This window comes from Motacilla alba, chromosome 2, assembly GCF_015832195.1.
Source record: "Motacilla alba alba isolate MOTALB_02 chromosome 2, Motacilla_alba_V1.0_pri, whole genome shotgun sequence".
Lineage (NCBI taxonomy): Eukaryota > Metazoa > Chordata > Aves > Passeriformes > Motacillidae > Motacilla > Motacilla alba.
Window position 1 is genome coordinate 112,845,853 of NC_052017.1, and position 16,635 is coordinate 112,862,487.

General features: G+C 38.5%; 1 protein-coding gene across 1 annotated transcript in view; it reads left to right on the forward strand.

The window, feature by feature from the left end:
* Positions 1-16,635, forward strand: part of RP1 (RP1 axonemal microtubule associated) — a 166,926-nt gene that overhangs the window by 71,006 nt on the left and 79,285 nt on the right. The window contains 5 exon segments of the mRNA XM_038126920.1: positions 8,312-8,466; positions 9,105-9,183; positions 11,983-12,064; positions 14,185-14,241; positions 14,387-14,409. Of these exon segments, the coding sequence (XP_037982848.1) occupies positions 8,312-8,466; positions 9,105-9,183; positions 11,983-12,064; positions 14,185-14,241; positions 14,387-14,409 (396 nt within the window).

Sequence of the window (16,635 nt, forward strand, 5' to 3'; positions counted from 1 at the left end):
TAGGAGTTTGTATTCTGTACTTTCAATTTAATCTGTGATCGTCTAGTGATAACAGATTTGCTTAAGCATAAAAGTCATGTGCTCGAAGCTTTAAACAAAGCAAACAAATGTAAACTAAGCACAGAAGGCATTGGTCTTTTAATTGCTGTTCTTAAACACTTACCTCATTGCTCAGCTTCCCTCTCAAAAGAAATGGTAATTTTTCCTTATTCTTTTTCTCCCTTTCCTCAGTTGAAGTTTTCTCTGCAACCAATGTGGACCCAAAGCCTTGGAACAGTATTTTGACTCCTTGGCTTTCTTCTTTTCCTAGCCTCTTTTCTTAAGATCTGATTTTTTTCTGGAATCTGTTAGCTTTTCTTTACCTTCCTCTCTGAACTTGCTTCTTTTGACATTCAGATTTCTCACCCTGGCAGCCCTTCTTAGTTTTTCTCACTGTTCCTCAGATACCTCAAAAAACTGACACTTACCTGGTCTCCTACTCCAAGTATTGATTTCAGTTCCTTGTCAATCTCTCCATCACATCAGTCTCAACTTCCTTTCTTAACTCAGGTTTCTTGTCCCTCCAATGCAGGTCTGGCTTTGTTTTCCCTTTTCTTATTTTTTCCACATTGCCAAATCTTCTGGGTCCATGGCTTCTTTTTCTCTTCCTATTACATCCTCTCTTTTGCTTTTCCAGCCCTGGGATCTAGAAAACACCTGGTTGTCCCTGAATTCAGCATGCTGTTGTACTGTGTGATTCCTGGAGGTTTCCTCCAACCTGCTTTGGATTTAGTTTTAATTTTTTTCCTATGATTCTTCTATGCAGTCTGTGCCTTTTTTCCCCTTTCCAGCAGTTCCAGATACATTTTGTTAACCAAATTTTACAAGTATTGGATTTTTCACTTGTTGCTCTTTAGATATGGTTTCATCCCCTTGTTACACTGTGATGCACAACATAAAAGTTATTCAAATATTTTCTAAGGGATAGGTATTGGAAATTAGTAATCATGTCCTGAGCTGGGCAAATCTTAACATAAATCACTCAATGACAATAAGATAGAAGACTTTGAACGTTTTTGACTTAGCTTTATAGCACAGGAATATTAGGGGAATCAGACCAGAGGTGGCAGCTCAGAGTAGCTCAGTGAGGCTGCCACAGCTGCATGGCCTCAGGTCCAACCAGCAGCAAGGCTCAGCACATTCCCTGTCAGCACCCCCAGAGAGCACAGGTATGTACCACACATCAAGGCCAGCTGCACAGATCACCCAGACACACAGAACAGCTGCACAAACACAGCACCAGCAGCCTCATCCTGCCCCCTCCCCGGCTGAGCAGGACAGATGTCCAACAACAGTGTATGTGTATAGATGTGTACAAGGTAGATCCAAGAGCTGGGCTCACACACTCTGTCTAATCCTCAGTTGGCCCTGGATCCCAGTCTCTCCAGTTGCTGGACATATAAGCTCCTGAGGCTGCAGGCCTGTTCCAGCGTTTCGCTCACGCCCAGCCCAGCAGCTCTCACCCCTACAGATACCCACACCTCAGGGTGTCTCTCCAGCTGAGCAGGACTCTTATGGTCCCTCCAGCACTCAGCTGCTCATGTGGTCTTGCACTCAGAGACATGGGCCTCTGACCCCTGGTCCCACTCCACTCACTGACAGTTTTATTCCCTTCAGTCTCTCCAGTTGCTGCCATGCAGGACTCCAAGTCCAGATGCTGGTACTTGGACTCCCTACCCACACATGCACACACACAGAGAACAGATGTGACTTATTTTCAACACCACTTCCTCCCCAGATCACCTAGATCCATCTATTTCCCTGCCTTTAATTCCTCTCCTAATAGTCTTATAAGTCCTCTGCAATCACAAAATCTTCTTCTCTTCTGCCTTATATTGTATCTGACACCCTTGGGGCATCAAACCTCTTAAGTATGATAGATACTCCAAATTGCCTCATCATGGTGGGTTTTGTGCCCAGACTGAGACTCCTGGGACAGCCCTGCAGGGGCTGGCAGAGTATTCCCTTTCCCTAAGTCTCTATGGGTTCCCACTTGCCCTTGTGCACCTGTGATTGTGGAGATGGGCTGATGGTCCTTGTGATGAGTTTGGGAGAAGGCAGAGCAGGGTTTACCTGGACTGTCCCCTGCCTGTATTCCTCTGTACATGTGCAGATCTTTATCACAGATTCTAACATGGGTTATCTTCAGATATGGCTGAACTTTTGTTCCAAAGGTGTACCTGATGGAAGAGGTATTGAATTTTCTTACTGCTATGGTTATGTGAACATAAATGTCAAACGAGGATATAAATGGGCAAACGTGTCCTGTTCTTGTTCACATATTCAAAGGTATAACTACTGAAATGAGATAAAAGACAAATACTGAGACTGAGGCAGGAAAAATTCCAGCTCCAAAGATTTAGCAGTCTTTTCCATTTGGAGAAGTGTGCAGGCAAATACAGAAGGGTTAGAAGGTGGCCACTGACTGAAATAGTGCAAAAGATGACCAAAGCAAATAGTAATAACAAAAGTGTTATCTCTACAAAATTTTTATCCCTGTTTTATCACTCAGGAGGCACCAACTACATAAGTAAATAGTCAAGCTTCTTTATTGTAAAATTCATTAGCAAGTGTGTTTTTTCAAAGCTTATAATTTTCTTGCACATCATGAAGAATATATATATATATTTAGACTATTGCTCCAAATATTACTAGTGGAGATTAGAGAGCAGTTAGTGGAGATTGGAGTGAGAGCTATAATTCTGACTGAAATGTCCTAACCTGATATTGTTTTTGTATTTATGTCTTTTAAATTAATATATGCACCACTTCTGAGGAAGATAGTCCCTCTTAACCAGTATCAGCCATTAAGAATTTGTTCTCTTTTAGCCTTAATGCTGCACTAACCTATATCTTTACCCTCCTGTCACAGCAAAATGCCAAACACCCTTAATGAAAGCCAGGAGGTAAACACCAAGTGACAAAAGCAGAGATTCAACCTTGCTGTTAGACAGATTGAGCTAAAATGACCATTTCATTCAAGTGGGCATGTCATATGGAAAAAAGGCAAAACCTGGAGCAATACTGTGCAATACTGTTCTGGGACCTTGCTACGCCAGCATAAAGAGAGGACTGAATAGAAACAGTTGGACAATTTTAATGTTGTGTGTCATTTAACATCTCTCCAGGTTTTGTGCTCTTTGGCCAGTTTGTCTGTTTACACTGGCAGCCTGGTGGGAGTGAATTTGCTCAGTGAAGCACTCAGTGCTAAAATCCCACTTAGTTAAGTGTCCGATGTGCTCTTTGTGGGAGTCTAGAGGGAAGTTACTTCAGGCTTGTTCTAGCCTGTTCCCACAGACTGACTGCCAGTTTGTGTCGAGATTGTTGTCATTGTGTTCCTGGAATGTATTATCTGGTGTAGTTTCATTCAAAAAGGATCTAGTTCTTTGCTCTAAAACTGGTCCATGCTGCACACCAGAACAAAGGCAGTAGAGCCAACCAGGGGATTCAGCAGTTTTATAAGGAAACCTGTGTCATTAGGCACAGACAGCTGTGGATCTTCAATTCATTTGCTCTTATCCAGAATTCTCAAATAATGACTGTACTTTTAGTGGAATTACTTTGAAAAGAGCTGACAATGGGACAGCAGTTTGTACCAAAAGAAAGAGACCAATGTTTCTGCCATGAAAACTTTCATTTTCAGATTCTCAACAATAATTTTTTCTTTAATTCTATTAGGTTTGTTTTCTTCTCCCAAAATATACCAACATATTAACTTAGTCTTTAGTGCAAAGTAACTGGAGATATTTGTTTACTGTTTATATTTTCCAAAGGCAAATGTCATAAGTAATTGAGTTCTGTACATTACTTCTCCAAAAGGAATTGATAATTATATACTGTACCTGCAAACTGGGACCAAACTATCACTTGTCATTGGTGAAGGCTCAGGTATATATCAATTTTCTGTATCAATCAGTTTTCTTGGAAACCCTGATTCAGGTGCCCAGAATGGGAAATCTGGAAAAAAGGGTTCTCTAACTCACATTCTATTGCCGTTAGTATACCCCTAGGTTACCTCTTCTTCATAACCAGGAAAACATCCTTTCTCCTTCTCTTTTGTCCAAGGTAGTTCACTTGTTATGTTAACAACAGATGCCAGAAGCTGAAGCTGAGATTTAAAAAACTCCTGAAGCCTCATGATAGTATCTCAAGAAATAGCATTTTTATAGGCTGAGCAACAAGAAAGTTGATACTAGTACACTTGATTGCTCATATGACTCTACAGTACTTTTTATATATTTGGTTCTGCCATTTTTTAGCACAGTTATTATACTGCTTTAAAGTCTGCCTTTTAGAAACTCCTCACCTCTGTCTGAAAACATTTTCCATCCCTTTTTCATTGGTTTCATCCATGCATCCCTGTTGCAGATTTTTCTGTTTGATTTCTAGAGCTTATCTAAGGTTACCCTGTGAGCAATTTGAAGATTTCAATCACTTATTTTCTGAAAGGTCATTTTCTTTTTTACTGAAAGCTAGCTGAGATTTTTTCCCCCTACTATTCTGTATTAATTAATCCTCTTATATCCTTTATCAAAATTACTGTGTTTTCCAAGACATTTCTTCTATTACTTTGATGTGCTCCACATTGGACAGATGCCTAGATGCGAGTCTCACAGGTCCCTCTTAATGCTGAAACATTGTTTCCTGACTTCTGTTGAGTGGCTCGTTTTATGAAATAATTTTCAACTTTTTTTGCCTTTTTCTTCTTTTTTTTTCTTTTGCCCATAGGTTTACATCTCTCTGAGTGTTTCGTCACCCCATTTTACAGCTGGTGTAGTTCACTGAATCAGCTTATAGTAAAATGAAATTACTACTACAGAATAGGGGATCAGGCCATACATTTCTAATTTTCAGAATTTTGGGATGGCCTTTTCTTCCTGCAGTGAAGGAGGTCTCCACTGCAGATGGGCCTGCAGTGGGGGCCTTAGAATAGGTTGGTTACTCAAAAGAAATGAAATGAAAGCACAGTCACAGAGGCTGAACACATTATCTGGGACTATTTCGCTTTACTCTCTATGCAACAAACTGTGTTTTGTGAACAAAATACAGAAAACTGCAAATGGGAAAAAAATCACATATGGTGAGTCTTTTTGTCTCAGCAGTACATTCAATGGGTAGGTTTGTTCTCCAGATTTGGTTATATTGTCCCATCAGACAATTGGTATACCTTGTTTTATCTGTTACAGAGTGGCCCCATCACTCTTTCGCTTTGCTTTAAGCAATCTTTAGCTCAAGAGCCATTAGCACTAGCACCTTTTGTAGCTGCTCTGCAATCTAGAGGAACTGCTTGATAAAACTTGAACAATTTGAATCCTCTCAGGCTGGTCTGTGCCTAGGTTTTCATTTGCACAGAAAAGGCTTAATGTCCACAACCTATTTAGTGAATGTTTATTTGAATATGCAGGTGTTTCACCATAGTGGCCATGTTGTCCATGTTCTAATTGGCATGCATGTATTGGAGAATATTTTCCTTGCTTCATTTTTTGTGTGATTCCTATGAAATGCATTGTAACATATACTCAAATTAAAGGGTACAAACATTCCTTTTATTATCCTAATATAATAGCCTGTATTGTAGTAGCCTGTATTTGTAGAAAAATTTAGAGCACAAACTGGTCTTTTTTGTTAGGAAGGTTGCTGTATAAATAATGCAGATTATGTAGCTTAAATAAATGTCAGACCTAACATTTTACAGATGGTGAGGGATGTATAGATGCAAGAAACTATGGAAAACATTTTCCAGTTTTTTACATTTCAAGATGTGCATGCTGTCTACTTCAGACTGATTTATTTAGGTTGGTAGCAAAGAAAAGCTGGATTTAATGATTAGATCGTTATCGTCTCTCTGGTTACCACAGAGATGCACAGTGCTGTAAAACATAGTATAATTTATTTGTTAATATCTTCGTGTTGTGTTATAATTACCTCTTGTTCTCTTCTCCTTCCATGAAAGGACTTGTTGGTATTTTGCTTTTGTAAACATGTATTGTTAAAGGGTTTCTTAAAAAAACCCCAAAAACAAAACCCTTGAATATGCTTTAAAATTGTGCTTATAGTTACTTAAATTTTTTATTTTTGATCATGGAAATTACCTGTAGTTGTAAGCAATACTAGTCTTTCTATGTAAACAGTCATAACATAAACACTCTATACCCTTTCTTTTACTCCCACAGATAGTTTGCATTTTCAAAACTAAGAATGTAAGAGTGTAAAAGTGTGGAGGAGATTTTAAGTCAATATGTCCCTTTTTTTACCACCTGCAGCATCTTGCTTCGTGGGTAGCGCAGCCTCCAGAAGTGTCTGTTATTAAAATTTCTGGTCACAGATTATTATAATTTTAAGCTTTTTTTTTTTTGGAAATGCAAACTCTGTCCTTTTTCACTCCTAAAGGTTTTGCCCGTTCATGATCAGCATGGCTCACTGCTTTTCTGCACGTTTTCTGTCATATTTTGCTGCCACCCCTTATCCTCTGCCCTTTGGCCAGTTATGATTTTATTAGCAGTTATGATATAAAATGTAATTTGGATATATAGCTTAATTATGCTAATTATCAGGTCAATTTATCTTTGCTACTTGCTATTCATATCTAGAATTTGTTTTATCATGTTTTTTAATGTTAAAAACCTTGAAACTAGTTTTTACAAGGTTCTTCAAATTTTTGAAGATATGTGTGTATTATCGAGATAATTTTTACTTCACAAGCAGTGTTGGTACATTATTGCATGGATGTGAGAGCTGCAATGAGTGCTTGGAATTACAGAAAATTATAAAATTGGTCAAGGAACACCACTTCTATTTAGAGTCCCAGTCATAATAGTGATAAAGAGCTGGAGACACACTGTTTTCAGATAATTTTACGTAGATTAAAAGAAATACTCTAATTTGATTAAGCATAGAGTCTATCCGTAAAATTTCTCCTATCTTAATACATGTGGTGCTATTTTTCTCCCTCAAGTATTTGCAGTATTATTTTACTACTTGTTTAGCATCTCATCTGGGAATCAGGAGTAGCTGTTTTTCAGTGATTGTGGACAATATGATGTTTAAGTTTTATAAGCTGACTTGGGAACCAGTGAACAAAAAATGTATGGAAATGTAAGATTCTAGTAGCCATCTGGTGGTTTAAGAGTAACAGTATTTTAACTAGTTTTTCTAGAGTATTGTCCAGTTTCAATTCTCTACATTGTAACTGTAGATTATATATATATATATATATTCTGTTTTATATGTAATGTTATATTCTGTTTTGTTATATTCTGTTTTCATCTTTGTTCCTTCTTAAAAGGAACTATTTGTGTTTGTTAGAACTTGCATTACCTTTCTCCACTCCCAAGAACTGTTAAAATTACAGATAAATGAAACAGTAATCTTCCCTGGGATCTACTACATAGCAACAGAAATGGCCAGCTGTGATTAGAATAGAAACACTGCATGGAAAAATTGCTATTAAAATGTAAACAGGATTTTTTTTTTAAGTCACAGAGGGAAAAACTGAAATGAAACATAATAGTATATGATCACTGCAAAGAATTTTTTAAAAACAAATTTGCACATCTGGATGGTTATAAAAATAATATTAGTGGGGCATAGAACATCTTAATTCTAATTCACAGTAATTCTAAATTATATTGCAGAATTCTTTGAAGATGTATATAATTTTTGTGTGTAAGACTTTGGTCTAGACTATGAGGAGAGGCATTAAAAAGTTGTAAATATATTTTAACTGAGAGCTGGTTTTGGAAGTCCTATCATTCACTAGTGATAGATGTTGAAACCTTCAAAAGCAAGGCTCAATTTTATAGGTATGGGAGCTGTTAATCTGTTTAGCCACCTTTGTATATGGGGCAAAAATATAAAACCCCTTGGATTCGTGGTTGTTATTCCTGTTTTAAGATGAAACGAAGTTTAACAACCCAGATAATTGTTTTGCATAAATCTGGAGGTTGAAAATGCTTTGGAACCAGTGAAAAATAGCTTTTATTTCTGATGAGGGCTCAATATAGTTTGGTGGTCTCCAGATAAATTGCAAAGAAAGACTTGGAACTAGCAATGCCTAGCAGTGCTCAGCATAATGTTTTCTTAAGCTTGGTGTTTTCATATTTTTTTGTGAAGAGAATATAAATATTTGAACCTAGAAGTGACAAATTCATGGATAGCTGTTGCTACTTGCAAGCTTGAAAATCAGTAGAGGTTTCTGGCAAAATTTTGATGAGGACACTTTAGAATCTTGTGCAAGCTGTAAGGATAATCTCAAGTTTTTTTCTTCCTGTAGTGTTGGTGTATGAGGTCCATGTATACACAGGGGCTAAACCTGGTGCTGAAACAGATTCCAGTGTTTATATCAACCTCATTGGGACAAGAGGAGATGCTGGCAAAAGGAAACTCCATAGATCTAAGAATAATAATGTTAAGTTTCGACATGGACAGGTGAAGTAAAAACAATGCTGCTTCTGATAAATAAGAATAAATTACGGCTAGAAAATGGTTTCAGCAAGAAATGTAAATATTTTTATCTACAAGGTTTATTTAAGCATTGAACATTTTCCTTATTCAAAATTCCTTACATAATTGCATGATATGGATAATTTTTGTCTGCTTGATCAACCATTTACTGAGAGCTTTAGATATTGGAATTTGGGTATTTCGGTTATTTGTATTGCACATATAAATAAAATGGTAAAATATCATTTTTGTTGTCCTGAACAGATCACTGTAGATTTTAGAATCAGGCTCTAAATCTGTGTTCCTAAGTATGTTTTCCAAACTTGGTGAGGCACATAGGTCTAGAAAATATAATGTAGACACAACTAAGTAATTGAAACTGATCATTGTGTCATGCCAAAGGTATCAGTGCTGTCTTTGGGGAGTAATTTTCAGGTGTTATTTACCTTAGAAAATTTTAAAGGATCCTCCCTGTTTGGCCAGGATGAATATGAAACAACTATGTTCATTTTGAAAACAATCAAACAATAAAAATATTTTAAAAAAAAGCTTTTCTCTAATGTTAGAGTCAAAGTAATAGCTATGTTTAAGACCTTTATCATTTTCCTTGTATGGTTCCACAGATGGATATTTTCTGCATAAAGACTGTCTCACTGGGAGACTTGGAGAAAGTTCTGATTAGCCATGATGGAGCTGGTCCAGGTAGGATTTAATTTCCTAGAGACCAGTCTGTTTTCAAGCCCTTTTAAAACCCAATGCACTTGTTTATGCTGCATCCTTCATAGAAAATGTGACAGAAGGTCTTGCAGTGATAAAAAGTCTTCCTGCAGGTTGATCACTGTGATGGGATGATGAAAAACTGTGGTAATGGACAGAAAAAAGGGCATGAGTTTAATGTCATATAGTGTTATTCTACTCTCTGTTTTCACAGTTATTTATAAGAAAGCACTATTTATTTGCATGTAGAAAACTCTCAAAAGTGTGGCTCACACTGGTAAGACAAACACTGAAAACTATCCAGGAAGGAATTAGAGATATTCAGCAGCTGACAAGTGCTACATATATACCTGACAAAATTTGAGTAGCTATAACACAATGTTCTCACTGCTTTGGGCAATTGTAGAAGATTTGATTATACATTTAATCTGTGAAAGTCAATGTGGAGCTGTTCCAGTGAGTGATATTGCATTCAGCTTGTAGGTTTTTGAGGAAAGAAGAAAGAATTTGGTAATGAGATGAATTTTGGGTACAGGCCCTAGAAGAAGTATGCATCTCCCTAGAATGATGTAAATGAAGAGAAAGCATTTAAAAGCACCAAAGATGTAAATACTGCAAATATGCTTGCAGATTAATATCTAGGAAGAAGCTAAGTGAAGAGAGGGATTTTAGGCAGTTCTGGGCTCCACTGATAGTAGATTAGAAAAGCCCTTTTACCCTACTCTGTTTTGAAATGGCCCCAAGCAACGCCCATCTTGCTGTCTGTACTGCCTGAGGCTGAGCATGCTTGTGGCTATTACAGAAATAGCCATAACAGTGCAGCCTTGGAATGGTGTGTAACCTTTTTTCCTGTAGTTCCATAGAGTTTACTGCCTTCAGCGACATTGATGATTGTACACTTGAAATTTCACATTGTGGTGACCCAAGACATAACACAAAAGGCACTGTGGTGGAGCCCACCTTCCCTCCATTCCCCACAGCTCCAAGCCATGCTCTCTTCCCTGATAGCTCCTTTAACAGGCAGCACAGATTAGCAGGATTAGCGTTACAAATCTGTAACCCAACTCAGCTATCTCAAGATGTTTTTTGACATTGGAGTTCAAATGTGTGGGTTTGAAGGACTGTCTAAACAGGACAATGGATTGAAATCTATCTGTAAGAAAATGTATGCCTTGGTAATTCAGAACATAGTTGATTGTACTCAGCACAGACAGATCCCACAGACATCTTTTAAATCCAAGACTAGCCCCACATAAACCTAGCCTGAGGTGGCTGGGGGGTTGAGATCTGGAAAAAGATGGTGGCTCAGAGAGACTCAACTTTTTTGGGGTTGAGAAAGAGGAAGGAGGATTCCTTCAGAGGTGGGGTACTCCTTTTTCTCATCACTTGCCTGACTGACAGGGCAGGAGGGTCTTAATTCTTGATTTGGAGTCTGTCTTGAAAGGATCCTAGAACACATGTTTTCTTTGGGGCTCCCAGGCTGCAGGGCACAGATGTACTCCCTCAGCTACTGTGAATGAGGAAAGTGAAGGACTTTTGTCCTAGAGATCAGGGTTTGCTCCATGCACTACCTGGGGATGCCCTTTCTATGTGACAGAAATTGCTGCCTTCTAGGGACTTCCAGATGCAGCCAGGAAGCAAAGCATAAGGATAAATAGGGTGGTTGATTCTGCCCAAAACATCCTAAATGCTGTTTTGCTGCAATGTGCTGATGGGTGATGGTGTTAATCAGGCAAAACCTCATAAGCAACATGACAGGTTGTGAGTGGTGCAGGCACAGTGAGAACAGGTTATTTGAGAAGGCCATTACAGCACAACCAGACCAATCATTAGGATGGTCATTGGAAGTGGTCTAAAAGATCAGCATGGATGTCCCAGTTGTTACTGCAGTTAGAGAAAAGATTAACTCAGTAGCTCCGCACAAGTGAGACTGCACAGCCCCATGCCTGCTGGTCTCATAGCAGCAAGGCTGAGTGTGTGTTCCCCACTGGCATGCGCACAAACACATTTCTAAAACACAAATGTGTGCACATAGCTGGCCATGCAGATCAACACAGGCAGGAACTCAGCATGTACACAAACAGTACAAGTGGCCTTCCCCTGTTACCCTCTCCAGTTGAGCAGAACAACAGTCCATCAATGTCAAATACAAAAAAATATGTACAGGATGGACGCGTAAGGCCTCCAGTAGCTGCCTTAGGCAGTCAGTCTTTCTGGTTGCTGGCTCTGGATCCTTGGATCCTCAGTTTTGCCAGTTACCAACAAAAAGACATAAAAATCCCCTCCAGGTCTGCAGCCCCACTCCATTTGCACATGACAGCATAAATTTTAAAGAAGTTGTTAATTAATATTTTTATATATGCAATAAGAAGTTCCTCCTCACAGAGTACAAAAATTTCTAGCTTTCACACAAATCTTGATTATGGGCATAAACGGATTTGTCCCAACATCCTTGTGCCTGATTACTGGGAATAATCAAAAGGTGTAGGCTGGGATGTGAATGGTGTTGACAGTTCAGAGATGTATATATGTATTTGTCTCCAAGGGGAAAAACCCACCCCTCTTAAAATTAAAACAGGCAAGGGCAGAAAAGAATTGCATCTCTTAGGATAGACAAAAAATAATAAAGCTTTCCTTCTGTTAATATATCTTATTTATTTAGATGAGATCTGTCCAAATATGATCTGTATTTCTCCTAGAAAAAGATAATCTGGGCTTTTTCCTTAAAATTTATTTAAAAAATAATATGATTTCACATTATAAACTTTTGTCATTTCGACACAGGCAGTGGATGGTTCCTGGATAAGATTGTCATCAAACATAAAGAAGGAGAGGAAGCTCACGAGGTTGTATTTCCTTGTAATAGGTATGTCATTCATGGAGAAAAAGAATTTGTTACCTGCCAGCAACGTAATGAAAAAATTTTAGAGCAGATATGTGCACACAAACTAGATGTTTGAGCAACGCCCCAGAGTTTTTCAACATAAAAGTGATGCAAAATTTTGCAGCTGAAGACAAGGAAAAAGTTCCTACATTGGCATGGAAGGGACTAATAACCTTATGCAGAGAAGTCCCAAAGCAAATGTTGCATAAGAGGAAAAGTGCATTGATCTTTTTTTTTTTTTTTTTTTAATCTAAATTATATAGAAGTCATGTGAAATTAAATAAGCTTTCAGTTTGCAGTCTTTTAAGAAGTATTGTGTGTAAAGATCTGAAATGACATAGTTGTCATCATGGAAATGTGGTGGGATAACTTGCACAGCTGCAGTGCTGCCATGGATGACTATAAACCCTTCAGCAGGGAGAGGCAAGGAAGGAGAGGAGGTGAGGCAGCCCTGTATGTTAGGGAGTATTTTGATTTTCTAGACCTTGGTGATGGTGCTGATAGAGTTGGGCGTTTATGGGTAAGAATCAGGGGGAAGGCCAGCAAGGCCAGCGTCGTGGCAGAAGGGTCTGGGTCTGTTACAGACCAGCCAGACAGGAGGAAGAGGCAGACAAAATTTAATGTGAGCAGCTGGAAGAAGTCTCACAATTGTCAGCTGTTCTTGTGAGGAACTACAAATACAATGCAGCAGAGGAGAAGGAGTTTTGGATGTTCCTGGAGCCTGTGGAAGAGAACCCCCTGATACAGTTGGTGAGGTAGCCAAGTAGAGAAAATACCCACTGGATGAAGGGAAGATTGAGCCACTTAATGCCTTCTTCCCCTCAGTCTTCAACAGTAATACCAGTTCTCCTTGTAGCCAGCCCCCTGAGCTAGAAGAAAGGAGTGGGGAGCAGAACGAACCCCACAATCCAAGTGGAAAGAGTCAGTGGCCTGCTGCAGCACACAGACATAGACAAGTCTACTGGGCTAGAAGGGATCCACACAAGGGTACTGAGGGAGATGCATTGGCTCACAGCAGCCCCGTGCAGTGCTATAGACTTGGGGATGAGTGGCTGGAAAGCTGTCTGGTGGAAAAGGACCTGGAAGAGCTGGCCAACAGCCAGCTGAACATGAGCCAGTGTGTGCCCAGGTGGCCAATGTGGCCAGTGGCAGCCTGGCTTGGATCAGCAGTAGCGTACACTGAGGATGTGATTGCCCCCTGCACTCAGCACTAGTGATGCTGCATCTCAAATCCTGTGTCCAGTTTTTGCCAAAAATTGCTTTCAGTGATCTTTTGCTAGTGATCTTTTGTTTCTTAGGTGGAATGAGGAGATAGGTCTCAAAAGTTAATCAAGCTATTTATTGCAAAAAAGTTGAAATACAGTGGAGTTTAGACTTCATGCATAAGAGATTTATTCATAGAGTTTTGTTCCATACAAGAAATGAAATGTGTTGTGGATCTTGGGTTTAAACAAATACAACATCAACATGGAGTCAATAGAATAGAAACTGATAGTGAGCACGTATTTATTTATTTTTAAATAAGTGATGTTGTTGAAGATTGAGAAATCTTATGTTAACAAGGGGGTTCAGCTTAAAGGAGTATGAATGTATGTTTGCAGTGAACTGATATTGCAGAAAGGCTCCTTAAATTCTTCAGTATAAAAGAAAATAAAGTAAGAACAAAAGTTCAGTTTGTTGCTGCAGATCTGCAAAAGTTTTAGAAACTTCTAGACCTGCAGGTTTTATATATAATTCTAAGTACAGTAACTATAACTAACCACTGCAGGTTTTATAACTCTCTCACATGTACAGCTGAGTCTCTGAACCAATACATAATTAGTATTTTACACAATGTACTCCATATAGTACTACTCACTTCATACAGCTGCCATGAAAATTCTTCTTTGCCTGGAGCAAATTGAACCAAATTCTTCTTATATGAATAAGTCCAACTGTGCTGAAGGTATAAAAGAAAATTTGATCCTGGAAGTAGTTTCAAGGTGTAACTTGATAAAAGTTGTATAAAAAATACTATTGGAGACAAAAGGTAATGGTCAGATGATATATACTATAGTAATAGTTTTTATTAATCTTATTATTTTTGTTTTTTGCAATGAAAGATGGTTAGATGATGGGAAAACAGAGAGGGAGCTAACTGCCAATAGTATTTTGTTAAAGTAAATTTGTTAGAGCATTACAGTATATACTTACTGCCTAGTTATTACTAAAGAACCCTTCCAGATAAGACCATAACTTAAGAAAAAAGTGATAATAAAGCTAGCTCACAATTATTTTACCTGTTCATATTTTACAGCATGGCAGTTCAATGAAGACATTTCTTAAAGGTAAGAGCTGTTTTCCAACCATTGTTTTCTATACCATAGTTTCTGCTGTTTGAATTTATATCAGTATTGCATGAAATATGTGAGCAAATGACCTCATTTGTATGTGTATTTTCTTGTATACCAGCTGTGAGAGAACATGACAAATTGGCTGGCAGTAGTCTACAGGAAGGACTAGACCTTTATAAGCAATTGAGAACAAACAGAAACCATTTCTGGTTTTCTTCCTACTTCTACTATTCTGTTCTGAAACCAACCAGGAATTCCTCTTCTCTGAGAAGAGATTCAAGTGTTTTGTTTACCCCAATGTCACTGTCATTTAATACCTGGGGACAGGTCCCCTAGCAAACATCAGCAAGTTGAAAAATGTGTTGTGAAGTGTCAGTGGAAACATTTTCAGGTCAAAATTCCAAAGTAGCCAGAAATAATGCAAGCTTAAACTCCAAATCCTCCAGCAAAGCTAAATGTAGTACGTGCATTCAGTTGGCTAAATCTGCTTGAATTAATAAAAGACATTATTAAAAATGTCCCCACCCAGCTGTTTTTATATCTACAAAGACAGTCTCATCCCTGTAATGCACTAGTTGCCATCTCCATGTTTCTTCCTAACCAGAAAACAGCAACAGACTGACACACGTATTTTTTTATGAACATTTAACTGTAAATGGATATTCTGTGCAACTCTCTCTGGGAATTTTATGGGTGCAACTAAACTAAAAAAAGTAATGTTTCCATTTGTCTCTTACAACAGTGACTTGCTTTCTGTAGGATGAGTCCTAGTCTCTCAATCTAGTTCCAGTTTCAGTGAAAATGGAATAATTTGCATTTAATCAAACAGTTTAGCTAACAGCTTTATTATTCCACAAACACATGACTTTGACAAGAGGAGAGTTATGAACTCGGGTAAGTAAAGACTTTCTCACAGAAAAAGTTGATTTTCATGAGTGACTTGGAATTGGATTCTGCATTCTGCTAAGTGCACAGTTCTGAGAAACAGCCATAATATCTGTTTCACCTTATGTTCAGAAAATAGGCTATATTTTACTACCAATTCAAAATCTTTTCCAGCACAGTTTCATTCTTCGTTATGTTACAGTGAGCAGGCACAGATGCACAGGCTGCTCATTGCCTGTGAGTGTCAAGAGTGATCAGACTCAATATATTGATTATGAGGGGAAAGGAGTGGCTTATTCTTAACCAGATTTTGAAATATCACACTGTCAAGATGTCCAGGACAACCCAGAGACTCTTGAGATCAGAGCTTCTTAAAAAGGAGGTTATAAAAGAGAGGAACATTTTTAGGAAGTTATCTGTCAGTTAGCTATATGACAGGTTAGCTTGAGCTGCTCTTAAGCCCTCTTTGTTTTACCCATGGGCTCACTCCAGTGAGGAACTGAGATAGGTTAAAATTGGACTTTTATGCCTTATGTGAAAAAGATAGTGGTTGGGACTGATTTTTCACAGTTTAATTTGTATTGTCATATCAGTGATCTCATAGATCTTGCATGATTGAGCTTTGTAGGAGGGCACCATCACAAGAGGTTTGGAAAAATATCATGTAGTCAGTTCTGTGTCATTGTATCATGACTCAGTGCCAATGTCAGAGCTGGTAAGAGAGCATTCCAGAGATGCAGAGTCCTGGGAGAAAAAAATAATTCCCTTAAATTCTCCCAGCACCTGTAGCAGTGAAGATTCTACATGGTAGAATAGTGATAAGCAGTCCCCTTCAGAGTGGAAGTGAAAACTTTCCATGTAGCATATATTTACTGAATAAGAGGCAAGTGGAAGTTCTGATGTCAGGGAGCCAATGTTTTAGGCACTCATGTGCTCATATTCTGTATGAGCTGCACTCTGCAAATGGGCTTCAGGGAAAGTCATAAAAGGTGATTGGCATAATTCAGTGTTTGCTGATTTTCAGGGTAAGATCAATGTGCTTAGGTCAAGTTTAAAGCACCAGACACAAAACAAATTGATTTATAAGTCATTCTGAAGGTTAGAAATCCCGTTCACTGTGGATGAGGCTAGTAACCTGTTCAACCACCTAGACAAAGAGGGAACTTTGAAAGTCATCATTGCTAGGTAGGTTACTTGGGGGCTCTCTGTCCTTTTTCAGCCAGGCTGGCATTATGCCAGCTCTAATGAAGCATAAATCCCAGATCCCTGTGACTGCTGCTGCTGGCTATGGATTCTGCCAAAATGCAGTCTGCCCACATCAAATTTTCTCAGTAA